The sequence below is a fragment of the Podarcis tiliguerta genome, assembly GCF_965153285.1.
Source record: "Podarcis tiliguerta genome assembly, chromosome: 12".
Taxonomy (NCBI): Eukaryota; Metazoa; Chordata; class Lepidosauria; order Squamata; family Lacertidae; genus Podarcis; species Podarcis tiliguerta.
In genome coordinates this window covers 2,937,087-2,957,567 of record NC_139545.1, presented here as the reverse complement: position 1 = coordinate 2,957,567, position 20,481 = coordinate 2,937,087, and the positions used below count along the sequence as shown (strand labels likewise).

At 42.7% G+C, this 20,481-nt stretch overlaps 1 protein-coding gene and 1 long non-coding RNA gene across 3 annotated transcripts in view; one reads left to right on the top strand and one right to left on the bottom strand.

The window, feature by feature from the left end:
• The window catches only part of LOC310661313, a 156,800-nt gene that overhangs the window by 105,183 nt on the left and 31,136 nt on the right, over window positions 1-20,481 (top strand). The window lies entirely within an intron of this gene.
• Window positions 18,402-20,481, bottom strand: part of LANCL2 (LanC like glutathione S-transferase 2) — a 28,725-nt gene continuing 26,645 nt past the window's right edge. For both annotated transcript variants that reach the window (XM_083407088.1, XM_083407089.1), the window contains exon 9: window positions 18,402-20,260. In XM_083407088.1, the coding sequence (XP_083263214.1) occupies window positions 20,145-20,260 (116 nt within the window). In that variant the 3' untranslated portion in view covers window positions 18,402-20,144. The remainder of the gene's footprint in view (window positions 20,261-20,481) is intronic.

The following is a 20,481-nucleotide window of genomic DNA, read 5'->3' as shown; positions in this document are numbered from 1 at the left end:
TTTAACCTTGGGTAGAACCCACTTTGACCATCACCTCTGATGTTGTACATTGAAATCCAACTTAACAGAAAGTAAAAAAAATAAAAAAATAAAATGTGTTTTTTCATGTTATTGTTAGTGGATCATACTACCTCTTTTAATGAAGCCAGACTGCTGGTCTGGTGAAAGTGTTTGGTGCTCAATTGCATAAAAAGAAGCGAAGTTGTGATTAAATTTATGAGTCACTTGTTGACTACTTGCATGTTTCCCCCCAAATATTTTCAGTTTTTTTAAAAAACAAAAAGCATGGTATTTTTAAAGATGCCCTATAGGTTTGAATATTATACTTCATGTGAACTCAAGTTGAAACTGAGCTGGTTCTGAATATCATGTGGATTGCTAGTCATAGGCTGGGCTATGTGGGTGCATTGAAACTTGCTCTTGTGCACGGCCTGCTAATATAGGCAGAGGAGCAAGGGAGCAGGGCTGGATTTATGTATAGGCTAAGGAGGCTGGAACCTAGCGCCTCTAAATCTAGGGGCCTCCCCAGCCCGCCTGCTCCCCTCTCCCAAAATTGCAAACCCAAGACTTCATGCAAGGGCAGGGCAACTTGGGCCCTGCAACTATAAGACTCAGGGCTAGCCAGTGGTGCCCAACTTGGAATCTTAGAGATAGAAATACAATCCATCTAGATTGCCCCGGTGCAGGGACCCCCTTAGGAGTGGCCTGCGGGGCCCAGGTTGCTCCAATTGCCTTAAGGCCAGCCCTGGTGAGACTCTGCAGGGGTTGGGCTGACAAGCGCTGCCACTTCTAGATACCTGGTGTCACTATTCAGAGTACAGACTCAAGGACTTGTTATGGAAATAAAGGGGGGCACTTACTGGAAATCATTTTTGTCACCTCTCAACATCTCTCCTCCCTCAAAACCCCAGGACAATGAGCCTTTGCACTGTTAATGGAGAAAGCTCACAAATTGTATCCCATCTGGTTTCTGTTGGCAAAACTTGTTGCATTGTTGCAAAAAAGTGTCAAAATTGTATCGCCTTTTACTTGACCATGCTGATGGACATAAAATCAATGCCATAACCAATTCTTCCATTTCAATGACATTTTGCTTCAAAAGGAAAGGCGGACTTGGACATCGCCTTCCTCCATAGTCCTCTAAGTGAGGTCACTTACTCAACTTGGATACGCCCCCTCCATAATCCTCAGGATATACAGTCAATTACAGAGCATCCCTCCCTTGAGGGGAACAATGAACATCCGTTGATGGGTTTCCTGAGGCCAGATGTTCCCACAGCCCATCCTCGGGAAGGCCAGAAGGCAAACATATGCATAGATAGTTTTACAGTAGTACCTCTGGTTACATACTTAATTCGTTCCGGAGGTCCGTTCTTAACCTGTGGTCTACTGACCGCTGTTTTGCTTCTGTATTTGGCTGGAACTTCCTTCTTCTGCTAACCACAGAGACCTGCAGGGACTTTCGCTCTGGCAAGCTGGGCTGCTGAGCATCCTCACCCCCCAAAAATTTTCCATCTCAGAATCCAGAACCAGCAGGCCCAGAGAGTCAACAACCAGCTGTACAGCCTTCCTCAGCTCAAGGGTCAGGTCAGTAGTGGTACGTGCTGCACTTTAATCAGTGTGAGTGGGAGGCCGCATGGAGCAGATAAGACTACGCAAGCAAGATCTCCCAAGTCTCTTCTATTCCTTCCCTCCTTCTTGGCTTGAACAGAGCAAGGCAAGCACATGTGACTGGCACTGGCCTCACCCCTCCCAGGCAGAGAAGTCTCTCTTTCACACTTCGCAGAGCCCTGTTGGTGCCTGCAGAATGCACTGCAGATTGCCCACAGGCAGAGAGAGAGAGAGAGGCCTTGAGGATCAGGGAAGGGATCCTCGGAGGGATCCAGAACTACCTGTAGAAGGCAGGAGGCCAGGCTGCAGGTTGGTAACTGGACCTCATCCTGACTGATGTTAATGGGAAGGGGGAGACCAGGCTCCAAGCTAACAATCTTTTGCAGAAAATGGAAGAACTGGAATCTCTGTTTATGCTGCATTTTTGGACCTGTGTGCTAGGTCATTTTCACAAGGTCAGCAAAGCTTTTCAAAAATCAGACCTGAGTTCTTGTACAAGTTTGTACAGTTCACTTCTGGATTTTTAAAAGAAAATTAGAGATGATTTTGATGAGCTTGAGAAACAAGCAAAAGCCACCTTGCCAAATGTCCACTACAAAACAAGGAGACAAAGAGTGAGGAACGGCAAAGAAATGACAGAAGTGCACCTGATGCCTAAGATGCACTTTCTTCAAGAGATAAGTTTAGGATAAAATCCTTTATCCATTATTAGATGCACTTGAAGCCAATTTAAAAGAAGAAGTACTGTGCACAGTGATGTTTCAGAATTGTTTGCCATTCTTGCTAATTTGACAGCATCTAAGCAAGAAATTAAGCAAGGTGTTGAACAGTTGATGGAAGCATACCCAGAAGACATTGACCTGAAACCTATTGATGAACTTTTGCCCTTTCACCTGTACGTGACACAAAGCCATAGGCCTACAGCCGCACATTCTCTGTCTCATACAGAACTTTATCAAATTATATATAAGGACAAAATTCATATGGTCTTTCCTAATGTGGAAGCATTAGGAATCTTCCAGCTATTTCTTATCCTTATGGCCACTAACTGCTCAGGAGAGAGGAGTTTTTCAAGACTCAAAAGAATTAAAAATGAATTAAGGGCCATGATGTCACATTGAAAGTGACAAACTTAGACAAACAAATTTTGATGAAGTTTTAGATGATTTTGCTATGAGGAAGGCTAGGAAAAAAACATTTTAGCCTTCCAGTATTTGATGGTTGTAGTTTACTTCTTAATATGTATGTTAAAACTGACTTTTTAATGACAACATAAAGTAGATTCTAAAAGTGCCACACTGTCAGGTAATCATGGTCATATTATTTACGCTTCCCAGGCAATATAATTTCTGTGTTTTTTAAGAATAACATTACAATTTCATTTTCCTAAAAATTAATGCTTATTACACAAAAGGTTTACAAAGTTCAGGTATTGCAAAAGTTTTTCAGTGTTAATTTTATGCATTTTTAAAAATCACCATGGTATTTAACGATAACATCTTATGTCCTTTAGAGGAGAAATTGAGAATTGCAGAATTTTAAATACCCGTCATCATCCTTGGCTTCACTGAATTTTGTTTATAACACTCTTCCATTTTCTTCTAGTCGTGAGGGTGGGGGGTTGGGAGGGGCCTCACAGGTGGAGTAGCCTAGGGCCGCTCTTCATCCAAATCCGGCTCTGGCTACAGCTGCAGCAAGAATGCTGATTGCTAAAAATTAGAAAAGGGATAGGACACCCACAAAGGAAGAATGGCAAATCAAATTGTGTGAATATTTGGAATTAGCAAAAATGACAGAATTATAAATCAACCAAACCAAAGTTTTAAAAAGGAGTGGGCCTGTTTTAAAGAGTACCTGGAAGAACATTGTTCTCAAACAAAACCTTTAATGTGTTTTGACTAAAGTTTGCAAAGTAAATAACAGATAGATAGATAGATAGATAACATATATTATGCAAGAGAAGTGAAATAAGGAAACCAACACAGTTTAAAAGATAAGAAGTAAGAAGCCGCAATAAGGTGGAGGGACGTCACGTGTGAAGAAGTATTGATTTCTTTTGGTTCACATTCGTGTATAAGTTAACATAATTTGAAGAACGAATGGAAAATGTATATAATTAATCAATGTAAAATCAATAAAGAATACTTAAAAAGAGAGAGAGAAATTGTAGCACTGTTAGGGGAAGAGGGTGTTTCCTAACGACTCCCAATAGAGCCAGCTCAAGCGTGAGTCGAGATGAAGCAGCTGCCTCAGGCGGCGGAAATTAAAGAGTTGAGAGTGGAAATGTTCTACCACCCAGTTTTGCCGCCAGGCAGGAAGGAAGCTTCAGAAAGTGGTTCTCCTCCATGAGAAGTGCTTTCTGAAGCTTTCTCATCCATCCTGGCAGGATATCAAGGCTTTGCGAGAGCTTCATGCCTTCTATCATGATGTAGGCAGTTGCCTTGGGCACCAAAATGTATTGGGCCACCCCTGACTGTCAGTACCCTTAATAGACTACAGCTCCCACAATTCTTTGAGGGAAACCATGGCAGTTTAAAGTGAAATCAAAACATCAAAAGAAAACAAAGATCACAGCTAAGGATGAATTACTCAAGCTTTGTGCATCTATTTGGTGCAGTGTTCTGATATTTGGAGGCACTTTGGTTAATTATCAGGCTTCGACTATACATGTTGGAAGACTGAAAAGGGTTAGAATCATAGAATCATAGAGTTGGAAGAGACCACAAGGGTCATCGAGTCCAACCCCCTGCCAAGCAGGAAACACCATCAGAGCACTCCTGACATATGGTTGTCAAGCCTCTGCTTAAAGACCTCCAAAGAAGGAGACTCCACCACACTCCTTGGCAGCAAATTCCACTGTCGAACAGCTCTTACTGTCAGGAAGTTCTTCCTAATGTTTAGGTGGAATCTTCTTTCTTGTAGTTTGTATCCATTGCTCCGTGTCCGCTTCTCTGGAGCAGCAGAAAACAACCTTTCTCCCTCCTCTATGTGACATCCTTTTATATATTTGAACATGGCTATCATATCACCCCTTAACCTCCTCTTCTCCAGGCTAAACATGCCCAGCTCCCTTAGCCGATCCTCATAAGGCATTGTTTCCAGGCCTTTGACCATTTTGGTTGCCCTCCTCTGTACACGTTCTAGTTTGTCAGTGTCCTTCTTGAACTGTGGTGCCCAGAACTGGACACAGTACTCCAGGTGAGGTCTGACCAGAGCAGAATACAGTGGCACTATAACTTCCCTTGATCTAGATGCTATACTCCTATTGATGCAGCCCAGAATTGCATTGGCTTTTTTAGCTGCCGCGTCACACTGTTGGCTCATGTTAAGTTTGTGGTCAACCAAGACTCCTAGATCCTTTTCACATGTACTGCTCTCAAGCCAGGTGTCACCCATCTTGTATTTGTGCCTCTCATTTTTTTTGCCCAAGTGCAATACTTTACATTTCTCCCTGTTAAAATTCATCTTGTTTGTTTTGGCCCAGTTCTCTAATCTGTCAAGGTCGTTTTGAAGTGTGATCCTGTCTTCTGGGGTGTTAGCCACCCCTCCCAGTTTGGTGTCATCTGCAAATTTGATCAGGATGCCCTTGAGTCCATCATCCAAGTCGTTGATAAAGATGTTGAATAAGACCGGGCCCAAGACAGAACCCTGTGGCACCCCACTAGTCACTCTTCTCCAGGATGAAGAGGAACCATTGATGAGCACCCTTTGGGTCCGGTCAGTCAGCCAGTTACAAATCCACTGAGTGGTAGCATAGTCAAGACCGCATTTTACCAGCTTCTTTACAAGAATATCATGGGGCACCTTGTCAAATGCCTTGCTGAAATCAAGGTAGACTACATCCACTGCGTTCCCTTCATCTACCAGGCTTGTAATTCTGTCAAAAAATGAGATCAGGTTAGTCTGACATGACTTATTTTTCAGAAATCCATGCTGACTATTGGTGATCACAGCATTCCTTTCTAGGTGCTCACAGATTGTTTGCTTAATGATCTGCTCCAGAATCTTCCCTGGTATTGATGTTAGACTGACTGGGCGGTAATTATTTGGGTCCTCTCTTTTCCCCTTTTTGAAAATAGGGACAACATTTGCCCTCCTCCAGTCTGCCGGGACTTCGCCTGTTCTCCAGGAATTCTCAAAGATGACGGCCAGTGGTTCTGAGATCACATCTGCCAGTTCTTTTAATACTCTTGGATGCAGTTCATCTGGCCCTGGAGACTTGAATACATCTAAACTAGCCAAGTATTCTTGTACTATCTCCTTAGTTATTCTGGGCTGTGTTTCCTCTGCTGAATCATTTCCTCCAAATTCTTCAGGTCGGGCATTGTTTTCTTTATCGGAGAAGACTGAGGCAAAGAAGGCATTGAGGAGTTCAGCCCTTTCTGTGTCCCCTGTTTGCATTTCACCATCTTCTCCTCTGAGTGACCCCACTGTTTCTTTGTTCTTCCTTTTGCTACGAACATACCCATAGAAGCCTTTTTTGTTGCTTTTAACCTCTCTAGCAAGCCTGAGTTCATTCTGTGCTTTAGCTTTTCTGATTTTGTGTCTACACGTGCTGGTTATTTGTTTGAATTCCTCTTTGGTGGTTTCCCCCCTTTTCCATTTTTTGTACACATCCTTTTTTAATCTTAACTCAGTTAAAAGTTCTTTAGATAGCCACCCTGGCTTCTTTAGGCACCTTCCATGTTTCCGTCTCATTGGTATTGCCTGAAGTTGTGCTTTTACTATCTCCCTCTTAACAAACTCCCAGCCATCATGAACTCCCTTTCCTTTTAGTATTGCTGTCCATGGGATCTCACCCAGCACTTCCCTAAGTTTTATGAAGTCGGCTTTCTTAAAGTCAAGAAATTGAGTCCTAGTATGCTTGGCTGCTCCTTTCCGTTGTATGGTAAACTTCAGAAGAGCATGATCACTTGCGCCTAATGATCCTTCCACTTCTACCCCATTAACCAGGTCATCGACATTGGTTAGGACCAGATCTAAAATGGCTGTTCCTCTTGTTGCTTCTCCCACTTTCTGGACAATGAAGTTGTCTGCAAGGCCAGTGAGGAATCTGTTTGACCTTATGCTCTTGGCTGAGTTTGACATCCAACAAATATCTGGGTAATTGAAGTCCCCCATTACTACTATCTCCCTTCCTTTTGCATGCTTGGCCATCTGTTCCAGGAAGGCATCATCTATGTCCTCCGTTTGGCTTGGGGATCTATAGTAAACTCCCACAATGAGGTCACTATTATTCTTCTCTCCCTTAATTTTGACCCAAATGCTCTCACTTTGGCTTTGAGGTTCTAAATCTTGGATCTCTTCACAGGTATACACATCCCTGACATATAACGCCACTCCTCCTCCTTTCTTGTCTGGTCTGTTTCTCTGAAATAGATTGTATCCCTCCATTTTTACATTCCAATCGTGGGACTTATCCCACCAGGTTTCAGTGATGCCTATTATGTCATATTTAGTTTGCTGTACCAAGAGCTCAAGCTCATCTTGTTTATTTCCCATGCTTTGTGCATTAGTGTACAGACATTGAAGTCCATTAGTCATTCCCCCGTGTCTCTTATTTAAGGATTTTTTCCTCCCACCACTAGGTCTGCTTGCTGTTTGCTCCATTTGGTCTATGACATTTGGATGATCATCTTCATCAATTAATAGACTCCTACCTTCAGGAGCACTGTCTCCCTCCCCCACATTAGTCAGTTTAAAGCCCTCCTGATGAGGTTTCTTAGTTTTTTGGCAAAAACATTCCTCCCAACCGTTGTGAGGTGCAGCCCATCGCTTGCCAGAAGTCCATCCTCAAGAAACTGCAGTCCGTGATCTAAGAATCCAAACCGTTCCTGTTTACACCATTTGCGAAGCCAGCTGTTTACTTCCACTATTTTCCTCTCTCTCCCTGGGCCACGTCGTTCAACTGGGAGGACGGATGAGATGACGATTTGTGCATTTAATTGCTTCAATTTCCTGCCCAGAGCCTCGTAGTCTCTTTTGATCTTCTGGAGGCTATTGCTTGCAGTGTCATTGGTTCCCACATGAACCAAGAGGAAGGGGTATTTGTCAGTGGGTTTTATGATTCCTTGCAGTCGTTCAGTTACATCTTGGATCTTAGCCCCAGGGAGACAGCACACTTCCCGAGACATCTTGTCAGGCCCACAGATCACTGCTTCTGTTCCCCTCAGTAGGGAATCCCCTATCACCACTACACGCCTTCTCTTAGGTTTGGTCAAGGTTCTTCCGTGAGCGGTCCGTTCCAAGGTCACCTGCACATTCCCTGAGGACTGACTTTGCTGCTCATCTTCATATACGTGATCGACTGTAATGAGGGAGAGATCCTCAAATGGAGGATTGGGGAAGTCTCCAAAGAGGATTTCTGAGCAGGCATTTGAATTGCTTCTGCACATGTTAATACCTTGGTAATTTATCAGTAAAATTAGTTTTGTTACATAATTTAAGATGTGACAGTAGGTGACAAAAGGACTGGAATTCATCAAAAGCTTGCCTTCTGAACAAATGTACCGTGTGTGTGTGTGTGTGTGTGTGTGTGTTCTTCTTTCAGGATTGTAAAATGGCTCTTTCTTGCCAAAAACATATATCATATGATGATCTAATAAACAAAGAAAAAATAAGTGCTGTTGTTTTGTTTGGGAATTCATAACGTTCTCTCAGCTGAAATAATTCTGGTTGGGTAGTTTCCAGCTGCTTGGCATATTGCAGCTGCCTTCCATATTTTCTTAGTTAAAACAGGAACTAGTTAAGCCTAAATGAATAAACATGTCAGCCTTCTCATTAAACTGGGCTTTCCTGGAGTTACAGAACATTCCCCCTATGATTTCTGCATTGTTTGCAGCAAACACATAGGAACATAGCACGCTACCTTATACTGAGCCTGAGCCTGGGTCCTGTGGAAGAAAATAGATATAGATCACCCATGTGGTCCCAATTAATCAAAGACTTGGCTGGATCATAGATCCAAAGAGTGGAGCTAAACATGCTCTCCCATAAGAGAGAGCCCCCAGCAGAGTTTTAAAGTCACAGTAGGCTACCAGAGCTTCTCCATTTCTACCCCTCTTAGCATTAAACAACCACACACGTTAGTAAGTTTAAAATTCTTTACTTTCAAAATTCCAAAAGGCAGGTTTAAATACCGTTGGTATTTAACTCCCAGTAAGTTAGCAAATTTGTATAAATTGTATAAATAAAAATAATAAATAACAATGACCTTGCTTCTCTTCAGTTATCCCTTTATGCTTCATTGGTAACTGTTTACAGCAGCGATAGTGAGGGAGTTAATTTTTCCATTGGAATGGGAGATTCTGACTGCAGAGAGACAAGCACAGATGGTATCCGAATGCAACCTCCGCACATACCTAGCACTGGCATGATGTGGGGAGGGGGAATGTACACAACTTTGTCTTTCACAGAACATTCTAGGGAGCAGAGGCGGATGAAGAACTCCAGGTTCTCTTCTGTCTCTGATTTTTGTTGGTGGGTAGCCAGCACAAATTGCTACCGGCTTTGAGGAGACGGGAAGCCTGTGCTCTGTGCTCAGATCCAACTCTTGGATAGACTCCCCAACCCCTGGCATGGAAGATCCCACCTGAGTGCCCCTGTTTTCAAAAATCACCCACGTCAGTATCCTGGTAGGTGGGGGTAGACTCCCACGACATCCTTTGATTCATAGCCATTAAAAAACCAAGAAGGCTTTCTTTGAGCAGAAGCTTTCATTGACATCAATCTACATTTTCCTGCATAATGGGCTGTAAGGTTGCCAAATCTCTACAGACGGTAGAGAGGGGCTGTTCTGCCGCACTCTTCCATTATGCGCAAGCAGCTGGGGTAGCTCAGCCAGCAGAGCATGAGACTCTTAATCTTAGGGTTTAATGGTCCAACAAGGTTGTGGCTGGATACTTCCATGGTTTCATTATTTTCACTAAAAAATCATTTTGTCTGACATCCTGGGCCCTGTATGGTATTGCAGGCAGCTGACAACCTGCCTAATAACAATGGTTTGGGGCCAAAAATTATAAAATGTTGATGGAGGTGAAAGCTTCAGCTGTGATGGGAAATAGAATTGGGTGTCATTATCTTGGAAGAGAAATGGTGTTCAGTGTGGGACTCTTCAATTAGGCCCTATCTGCACCAAGCATTTAAAGTAGTATCATTCCACTTTAAACAGTAATGGTCCCCCCCAACAGTCAATCCCTCTTCCCAAGGACTTCTGGAAACTGAAGCTCTTTGAGTGGACTAGGGGAGCTTTCTGGGTCATGTGGCCAGCATGACTAGGCCGCTTCTGGCGCAATAGACACTGTGATGGAAGCCAGAGCACACGGAAATGCCATTTACCTTCCTGCCGCAGTAGTACCTATTTATCTACTTGCACTGGCATGCTTTCAAACAACTAGGTTTGGAGCTGGGACAGAGCAATGGGAGCTCACCCCGTCGCCAGGATCCAAACTGCTGACCTTCTGATCAGCAAGCCCAAGAGGCTCAGTGGTTTAGACCACAGTACCACCCGCGTCCCTTGTACAATAATAGCACCAACAGGGTCCAGAAACTCTCTGGTGCTGATTTTGATAGCTGGGTGGAGGAGGCTGTCCCAGGAGATCTGAAATATTTAAGATTTTGTTAATTGCAGCAGTGTAGCCATGTAAGTGGAATTCAAAAGCTTGGGAATGGTTATTGAAAAATTTGGAGAGTGCAGAAATGGATAAACTGACTGATTAGATACATAGAAGGAATATGAAGTTTGCTGAGAGTTGGATGTGTTTTGTTAATTACTGGAATATGAACTGTGGAAGTGTGAGATTTGAAAGGATTTTTTTTTCTGGTTAAAAATGCTCTTCTTTTCATTGTAAATTTTTTATTATTACATGAATCGTTAAAAGAGAACAGTTAATAAACAGTTACATCTTTTGCCATAATTTTAAAGGCAGATCCTCTAAAAAATATTGGTACAGCACTCTGACACCGATACCACAATATGGACTTCAAACTGGTTTTGGACGATGTATCGATATACCGCCCGGCCTTAGCAGGAGGGTCTTATCCTTGATGCACTTAGGATTGCAGCCAACCTATTTTCAACACAGCTTTCTCAACAGTAACACTGCTGAACTGGACCTATGCTGTGGCTTGTGTTCAGTTGGTTTTAAGCTTCATGCAGTGGGATTATCCCTGAGCAAATTATGTGAATAGGCTGGCATATTTGTATCTGCATTCCCCAGGTGTGCAAAATGTTGTATTTCAACACCTGGCCCTCAGAGTTGCTCTGTGGCAGGGGTTGGGGATTTGTGGTGCGTCAGATGTTGTTGAACTCCCAACTTTCATTAGTCATAGTGTGGCAAGGAGCCAGGGTGGTGGGAGTTGTAGCCTGGCAACATTCAGAGGGCCGTTTCTGCGTATTCCTGGAAAAGCACTTTTTTGGGATCACGATCTTGTTTGGCACCCCAGACCAATGCTTTTGGGCTCCATGATCTCATGCAAGTCATGTGACTCATGGGGGAGCATGGACGGCAAGACACGTGTCCTGGTTTCGGGACTCAGCATGTTGGAGGGTATGCTACCTTTAAAGCAGTATCATACCACTTTAAACAACCCTGGCTTCCTCCAAAGAATTATTAAACCTTTTCTACTGCATCTTTTCAAATAATCTATGTTTTATATAACTCCATTGTCTCCACAATACTTGCTACATTACAAGTCTTATTGAAATCCTGCTTTTTTCCCATCTGCTTACAGTGGTCTCCAAGATAAATTATGAATTTTCCCCATTCTTTGTTAAAGTTTTGGTCTTCTTGGTTCCTGAGCTTCCTGGTCAACTTTGCCATTTGAGCATAATCCAATAGTTTAATTTACCATTCTTCTCTGGTAGGGACTTTATCTTCTTTCCATCTCTGGGCTAATAGCATCCGAGCAGCTGTCATCACATACATCAAAAGTCTTTCCTGCTCCCTTTTCTGCTCCCTTGGAATATCAGCACCTATAATTCCTAATAAAAAATCCTCTGTTGTTTTTTTAAAAACAAAAGTTAATTTAAACTTTTTTTTCCATCTCATTATATATCATTTCCCAGAATGCTTTTATTACCTTATAAGACCACCACATAGGATAAAAAGTGCCTTCCTTTTCTTTACATTTCCAACAGATATTTGTAGATGACTTATACATTTTTGCTAACTTACTGGGACTCAGATACCATCGGTACATCACTTTCATATAGTTTTCTTTCAGTGTACAACACGCCGTGAGTTTCAAATTGGTTTTCCATAACCTTTCCCAATCTGAAATTTGGATATTGTGTCCCCAAATTGGTGCAGGGAAGTTCTAAGTTTACCCCAATATTACTTTCCCCCCCCCAAGCAAACTTCAATTTTTTTTACCATGTTGTTATTGTTGTTGTTTTTCATTTCATTCATGAATTGCTTCCCTTGAGGCATCCTGAAGCAATTTACACCATAATAAAAGCATGTATAAAACAGTTATATCTATATCTAGATCAGTTAAACAGCTGCATATATAAAACAGTTTGAAAAACCCATTATATATAGACATGAGCCATTTAAAACAACATGAGAACAATTCACATCCCCTCAGGTGTGCCAGCTTGAATAAAATATTAGGGATGGGGCAGGTAATCCTCGCCCCACATAACTTGTCACATGATGAGGTGCGCACACCCACTTTGAATGGCAATGCCCATCAACTGGGGGGGGCAGCCCCCTCAAATATTTTAGAGGGGGCGCAAAGACCCCTCAGCCCCTGAGACCTGTGGTTATAGGGCAGTATATAAATCAACAACAACAGTTGGCTCCTATGCATCTGTTAGGCTTCAGGGAATTGGCTTCCTCTCTCCATGGCAGCAAATAAAAAAGATCAAATGAAAGGAACGTCTTACCAGTTAGTCCTTTAATAATCACAGCGAGATAAAAAAGAACACGTCTCCTAGAAATGGCAGTGCTCCATCCCTGTTAATCTACGTCACTCCTACATCTTGTAATCTGAGTTTGTAGTCTCAGCGCTTTCTGTTCTGACACTTTCTGAGCTCTCCGTGTCTTTGGGGAAGGGTGGGGTGAATGCTGTCCAGAGACTGTGAATCTGTTAACCCTCTCTGTTTCTTCTCCTAGCTGTTCCCCAGTCAGTATTTCCCAGCTTCTGCCTTCTGAGCTATGCCCCTCTGCAAACCACTGTTCCAAATCTATACTGTCCTCCTGCTCCTGGGAAGATTCAGGATCAAGAGGAGGGGGTGGCTCCCACCATTCTTCCTCAGAGCAGCCCTTCTCAGCCCTGACAGCATCCAATACAGATACCAACTGTGATTAAAAAATCTCCATTTGAAGATATTGTTGCTGCACTCAGAAGGAAGTAGAAATTGTTGTGCATTCGCCTTACAGGTCAACGCAGAAGCACTTAGGCTCAAGCAATGTTGTAGCTTAGCAACCACAATGTGCTTAATTATATCCCTTCCCTGTGGCCTGACTCATTTGCTGGATGAGGAGATGTGCAGTGATGGGTCACAAAAAGCAGCAAAGGGAAGCTTGTCAGCTAGTCAGCATTTCGCCTGTGTATAGTTTTTTTAATATATATATATATATATATATATATATATATATATATATATATAGTTTTACATAACAAATTCAAATTCAAATAAAACATCCACATCACCATTTAGGATTCCCTGAATCCTTCGACTCCGCCCTGCCCTTCCATGGTTACCATTATCAATCTATTTTTCCCCAACTGCTTCTCTTATTTTCTTGATTTTGTTTAAGAAAAATAATCCATTTTTGTGGAATGTGAAACACAAGAGCAGTCAAGTACAACATTCCTAGAGTGAACATGTTTACACATGGGGAGGGATATTTGTCCAGCTAGGTAAACTTCCTGTTTCCTTCTGGGCTGGGACAGACTTCCTCTGCATGTGACTAGAGGTGGGTGTGGCCTCACCTGTGCAGGGAATGACAAAAGCACAGGGCAGGGCAGCCATCTCTCTCTCTTTCTCCACATGCATTGAAGAAACAACATCTACTGAGCCAAAGATGCCCTCTTGGCTTCCAGCCAGGAGAGGACAAAGGGACTGTCTTCTTAAGAGATAGATTCCAAGTGTATGCTACTTCATTAAACTAAGTCTGCCTTCTGGGATCTGATTGTGAACAGAATGTGAGTAAACTCTTTTTATACTTTTGTAAAAGACTGTGTCATCTCTTATATTTTATGAGGGAATAAGGGGAAATACCAGAACAGTTATTATAGAGGCTTTAGCGAGCCTGAGCAAACGCAGATGTTGCAAAGCTTAAAATAAAGGGGAATGTTACTCTGCTGAAATTGTGGAACTTGTTAACACAAGCTGGATAAGGATATAATCAGACAATATATCCTCTCCTGCATCCCTGAACATTCCCACAATTTTTACCATAGTTTTTCGTACATTACAAGCATTACTCAAATTCTGCCATAGTTTTTAGCTGTTTACAGTGTTCTCTTAAATACATTATAATTTTTTCCCCATTCCTTCTTAAAATTCTTCTCTTCCTGGCTTCTGATTTTCCCAGTCAATTTTGCCATTTCGGCGTAGTCCATCATCATCAGCCATTCGTCTCTGGTTGGAACTTTATCTTCTTTCCATCTCTGGGCCAATAGTATCCATGCTGCTGTCGTCCCAAACATGAATAATTGTTTCTGCTCCTTTGGAATCTCTCTACCTAGAATACCTAGCAAAAAAGCCTCTGTAACAAACGTTATTTTAAACATTTTTTTCAACTCATTGTGAATCATTTCCCATAATGCGTTTATCTTGCACATTCACCACATGTGGTAGAATGTGCCTTCTTTCTCCTTGCATTTCCAACAAACATTTAAGGCAGTTCTATACATCTTTGCTAATTTTCACCTGTCTATAGTAATGTTGTCTGAGGTAAGACAATGTTTCTGTGAAGCTTGACCCACGATTGACCAGAAGCTCCACCTACGGCCCATCATATACCTTGCTGTGCTAATCTGAATGACCAGGTGGGCATCAATGGCCTTGCCTTGAGCTATGCTCTTTCAATAATGGCTTCAGCCCTCGCAAAGCCCATCTCATGCCAGTTAACCACATTCTAATCAAGATATCTGGCAGTGCAGGTAACAACAGCCTGCTTGCCAGGTGCCAAAGGTTCATCACAAAGAGGCTTTGTTATTTTGTCTCCATCTCAGCTTCATAGACAGCAGTGCACCCCTTTGGATTTACTGTCAAGCCCACGATAATTAATGCACCTTTGCCAAAGAAGAGGAGAGCCCCTTTAGGGCAAGTATGCTAATAGGACCTTGCAAACCAGCTGCCAGGGATGTGGCTCTGATTGCTAATGAGACCTGCCACAGTGCAGGTCTCTTTGTCTTGGTTTCTTTCTCTCTTCAGAATTATGATATCCAGCTTCCATTATCAGAGAATCAGGAGAGTAGAGTGGGCCTCATGAGTCACTGTATTCACAAACCCCTCCTGAGGCAATAGGCCTCATTAATATCAGCCAATGCCCTCCACGAGAATTAAAGCACGTAATCCATAATTCAGTTGCGGACTGAAAAATGATGTTATTTCCAATAAAAAAGCAATGAGAGGAGCTGGCTGTGGGACTTCGATATGGCAAGCGTTGCTGCGGGAAAAACAGGAAAAATTCCTCTTGGCCGTACAGCCATTCATGTCAAGCAGCGGTTTCCCATTTTGCCAAGTGTTTAATTATATCTTACAAACTCACTGCCTGTCATTTGTTTTAATGGAGACTCTGGAATCCTGGTGTTTTTCACTCTCTGCCACCACAAATGAAATTGAAAGAGAATATATGCATCTCTCTTGCACACATCCTTAGATGTTATCTTTGCCTGCCTAATAATATACCACATTCTATTACTTTATAATGTAATTGTTTTCTCAGGGTCTAAATCTACAACAAGAAGTGGGGAACTTTTTTCAACTTGAGCTGCATTTTCTAGGGGGGCAGCCTTCTGGAGACCACATGCTGTTGGTTGGTTGGTTGGTTAGGGCAACAGATCCCCCTCTTACCTTTGCACAGTAGGCTGCAGTCTTGCTATGTAAAACACCAAGGGTTCTACAGGGACATCTCACCATGCAGGTACACAAGAGGCATTATTGCAATTCAAAGACATATCCAGCCAGACAGAAAAATGGATGGCGGAGGGTGGGGAGGGCAGGACCAGTGAGAGGTGTGGCCTGAGTAGAGTCCCAAGAGCCTGTGGTTTCCCACCCACAATCTGGAAGACTAATATAATTCCCTGTGTATAGTATCTAATGTGGCTGGAATTATCAAAATGTAGTGTGGCACAGATAAGCACGTAAGCTGTGTGCAACTTCTCAGCCGCAACCCATTAACGGGGTCCCTAGCAATTCTCCTGTCTTCCTAACCATTTGTGGAAACATGTATATGCCTGATCTGCCAGCTGGGGTTGTGCGTGCATACTAGACCTGGCTAGATGCGCTGAATGCCACATACCAGCTATCTATGGGGAGGGAGAGTGGAAGACAACAAAATCCAACTCCCTGTGCCCAACAGCTGGCTAGATTGCTTCAGGTTTGGTTTTCGGTTTCCGCTTGGTGGTGAAGCACATGCAAAAGAGTCCAGCATTCAATCTCCAGGCAGGGCTGAAAAAGACTCCAGGTAGGGCTGAAGCAGGGGAGAATCACTGACAATCAGTGTCAATATTATTATTATTAATTAAATTTGTATACCAACCCTCATTATTACATTATATGACCCAATTGGCCCCCTTGGTATAAGGCAATTTTGTATGTTCCTAAAATGATTTCTAAACCACCGAATATATTTTCAAGACCATTCTTTGATGCAGAAAGTATCACCCAAGGGGAAATTAGGTACTATAAGATAACTCAATCAGTTCAAGCAAGACAGATCATGGACTCAATTTTAGTTGGAAAACCCAACTAAATACAAATGTTATTTATTGGACTATGGCCCAATTACAATAGGAAATGAACTCAAAGAATCTGGGCAATCCCCTTTCCTGAAAAACAACAACCCTGGAACTCTAAATCTTAAGGGCCAGATTTCTAAATAGGTGTGCAAGGATTCAGCCTATGGCACTTCATTTATGGACAAAGGATTTTGTGACTGAGGCTGCAATCCTATGCACACCTAGGAATGTCCCATTGACCCAAGTGGGACTTATTTCTGAGTTGATATATACAAAGATTTGATGCACATTCCTGTGCAAGTGCTTTGAACATATACATAGAAGGCGGCCCTTAACTGTAAGCACATTTGTTTTCTATAGGTTATACCTACCTTTACCTTTTTATGCTACAAAATGGTTTAGAAAACAGCTTAAGCATTTGGGTTTTCCATGAGAAGCCCTGGGAATCATAGTTTTGGGTGAAATCTCTAAGGACAGTCACCCCCCCCCTTTCACATACAAAAGTCCCTTAAGTGGGAAGGAGGGCAAACTGAGTTATGACAGCAGGAGTTACATCGATTTATGGTGTAGGTGGTCACAATCCACAAATGTTGATTCAAGAGAATTATCCTGTGTGACTGAAGATTAGCAATTTTAATATTTATGAACATGCCCTAGTGAATCCTTCCTTCATGGAGAATAAGAGAGCTGGATGGGACCACGAAGGTCCTCTAGTCCAATACACTGGAATGGGGGGAATTTGCCCAACGTGGGACTTGAACCCACAACCCTGTGAATGAGGGTCTCATGCTCTACTGACTGTGCTATAAATGAGTGGCAAGTATGGAGCAGCTCTAAGGCAAATCATCTGAAGTGAGAGGCTTTTTGTCACAAAAATGAACTGTCTGAATAATTTTCTTATTGGGAACAAGAAAGCCTATTCAATTCAGGGGCCTTATTTCCAGTGCTGACTCGCTTAGGGCCCACTACAAAACACACCAAGCATTTTAAATTAAAGTGACAAGCAAAATTGAGCAAAGACAACAGGCTGCAGGTAAAGCCTGGAGGCATTTCCAAAAGGGAGGCTTCATGCATTTCAATCTCACCAATAGCAAATACCTTTCACACAAATCACTTAGTGGGAAAAGGCTGCAATTCTCTGCAGGGTTCCTTGGGAGCAAGTGTCACCCAACCCAGTGGGACTTAAAACATGGAGGGGATCAAGTTACACAGCTGCAGTTACATATGAATGAAACAAGGCTGCTGTCCCAAATGATAGTGCTGGGATCTCCCACAGTCAACCATAATACTTAACCGTATTTTTCGCTCTATAGGACACACCCCTTCCATTTCTCCAGCCGCTTCACTGAAGGGGCGCTGCGCAGAGAGGGGGAGAATTTTTTTTCTTGTTCTCCCCCTCTAAAACAAGGTGCGTTCAGTGCGTTCAAGGTGCATTCAGTCGCCTTCAGTGAAGGCAACCCGAAGCCTCTGGAGAGCAGCAGGAGTTCCCGCTGCGCTCCGGAGGCTTCTGGTTCCTTTCGGGGAGCAGCGGGAAGGCTGTGTAGCAGACATTTCCCCTTAGATTTTAAGAGGAAAAAACTACGTCTTATGGAGCGCAAAATACGCTAAATCTAATACATTGCACTACAATATCATCATGTTGGAAGTTTCCATGTCTTTGTCAGCCATGAAAGTGGTGATAAACTCAGTGTGATGATGCCACATAACACTGTAAGAAATCCCAGTGGATGGAGTGGAGCTTGCGCAGTGCTGCCAGTTTTGGTGGCACTAGTAGTAGACCTATGTCATGTGTAACATGTAGTTTCAACTAATGCTGTCTGTTGTCAGAGCACATAGGCAGATAGGTAAGAAAAAATTGTTTAGAACACATCTGTATTTTGCTAAATTTATTTTTTTTGAAAACAACTTTAACAGCAAAACATTGTGATAACTGACTTTCCCCCAATCCACGACCCCTTCTTCCAAAACGCTCTCATTTACGTTGAGAGGCTGTCCTTTTTCTGTTAGAATAAAGCAGTGCAACAAAACTCAGAACAATTTGATACAACAACCTTTAAACATCCTACCTAGGAAGTGGGGTTCACTTCTCAGCAACGGTGACTGGAAGCTATTCAAGAAGCCAAATTTCTCCTATATAAAAAGTACACCCAGCAATGCAAATTGTCAAAAATTTCTTTTAGAAGATGTGGAAGAGCAAAATGTAAACAAAACAAAGTTGTGACTCAGGGCCTGAGTGACACACTCACTATGTAGCTCTTCAGACAGAGGAACAACAACAAAGCAACCTTTCAGAGGGTGAAGCAACAAAAATGGGACTGTCTATGTCACCTAGCAGGGAGATTGACAGTCTTACTATTAATTAGAACTGGATACCTGGGCCCCTTCTCAGAAACTTCAACAGCAGTAGTAAGCCCTTTCATTTCCCAGAGTCCTTCCCTAAACCGTGGGGCTGAACCCAATACTGCTTTTGTGTGGCTCTGCCTCGTTTTGTCAGAAAACCTTCCATGATGCACAAGAACTGAAGGGATGATGTTCCTCTACAAAATTGGTGGAATTATGTGGGCTACTTAGGGCATGTCTATGGCCCCCTCCCTACATTGAAAGGATCTTGTATTTCAGAAAGCACTTAAGAGAGTTTTCAAATCTGAAAAGCTCATAGAAGTACTTTTTTAAATGTGCACTGTAGACTTATTTCAAGGGTGGGAGGCACAGAAGATGTAATGCTCACCTATTTAATTTGAAGTGAGCTTCACTCTTGGAGGCACAATCCAGCCCCATACATCTCGACAGTAGAGTGTAGTATTTGTTTAATTTTTTCCCATGGAAACCAGTGCAACATTTGTGATTAACTTTAGGTATATTGAAAGCCTTAAAAAGTCCCCATGCTGGGTACGGGGAAGGTAGATTTGGGGAATAATTTGGCCAGACGTCGGGTAACTGATTTCAATGGCAGAATTTTAATCATACAGTTAACCTCTTCAAGAAAATCAATAGGAGATTTGTTTTTTAAAAAGGTTCTTAACTCTGATTGGACCATGCTCTTGATGTCTTGGGGGTGTGTGTGTGTGTGGAAGGAATGTTCAATGACTTTGAAGTTGTGAGTCCAGAAAAGGGTCAACCAAGCTGTGCATTTGGTTGGGCTTGCCTCCCTCATTCATTCATGGTAGCTAATAGGCAGAGAGAGTGTTCCAAATGTGAGGTCCTGTTTCAGCGGTGGAGAGGTGTGTGCTGTCATTACAGCCATGCACAGAAAAACAAGCAGGACAAGATGTCACTGACCAGTTTTCAGCTTCACAATGAACGGAAAAAACTTTACAGTTACGGACAACACCAAGGAACATGCAAACACACCCAGAAAGACCTGGAAGGACAACTGTGAAAACTGAAAAAGCAAGAGTCCCAATGAACTTAAGCCTGATCACTGCCACAGCTCAAGGCATCTCTTAGAATGAAACATTGAAATGTGGAATTCTCTCGCTCATGCAGTAACGACAAGCGTGGTTCTTTGGAGAACAGGCGAGAAAGAGTTTTTCCTCCAGACTCCCAACGTTGGTTCAGTTTCACTTGAGGCACTAAGCAGTCATGTTGCTTTGGGCATTATCTCCAGTTTTCATTTAGCTGTTCTGCTCCTCTTTGCTTTCTTTCCTTTGAGGGCCGAGTTCAAATGCTGGGAAGCGGGAGTTCTGGGGGTCGATTATGTCGGAGAGGAAGTGGATAGCTCCTGCCATACCTGAAGTGGACAAATTCCAAGTTCAAAAAAGCACAAAGACAGAAAGCCTGGATCCTTGGGCCACGATCTTATCCTGAGAGAGCTGCAAGGGATCCCCTGGAACAGCCTTGCATATTAAATACACATAAAACAGAAGTTACCAGTCCATAAGGGAAGGCAGGATCTGCCTGTTTATTACTTTCACAGTGCCGCCAAAGGGATTGCACCTGGTACACTTTATG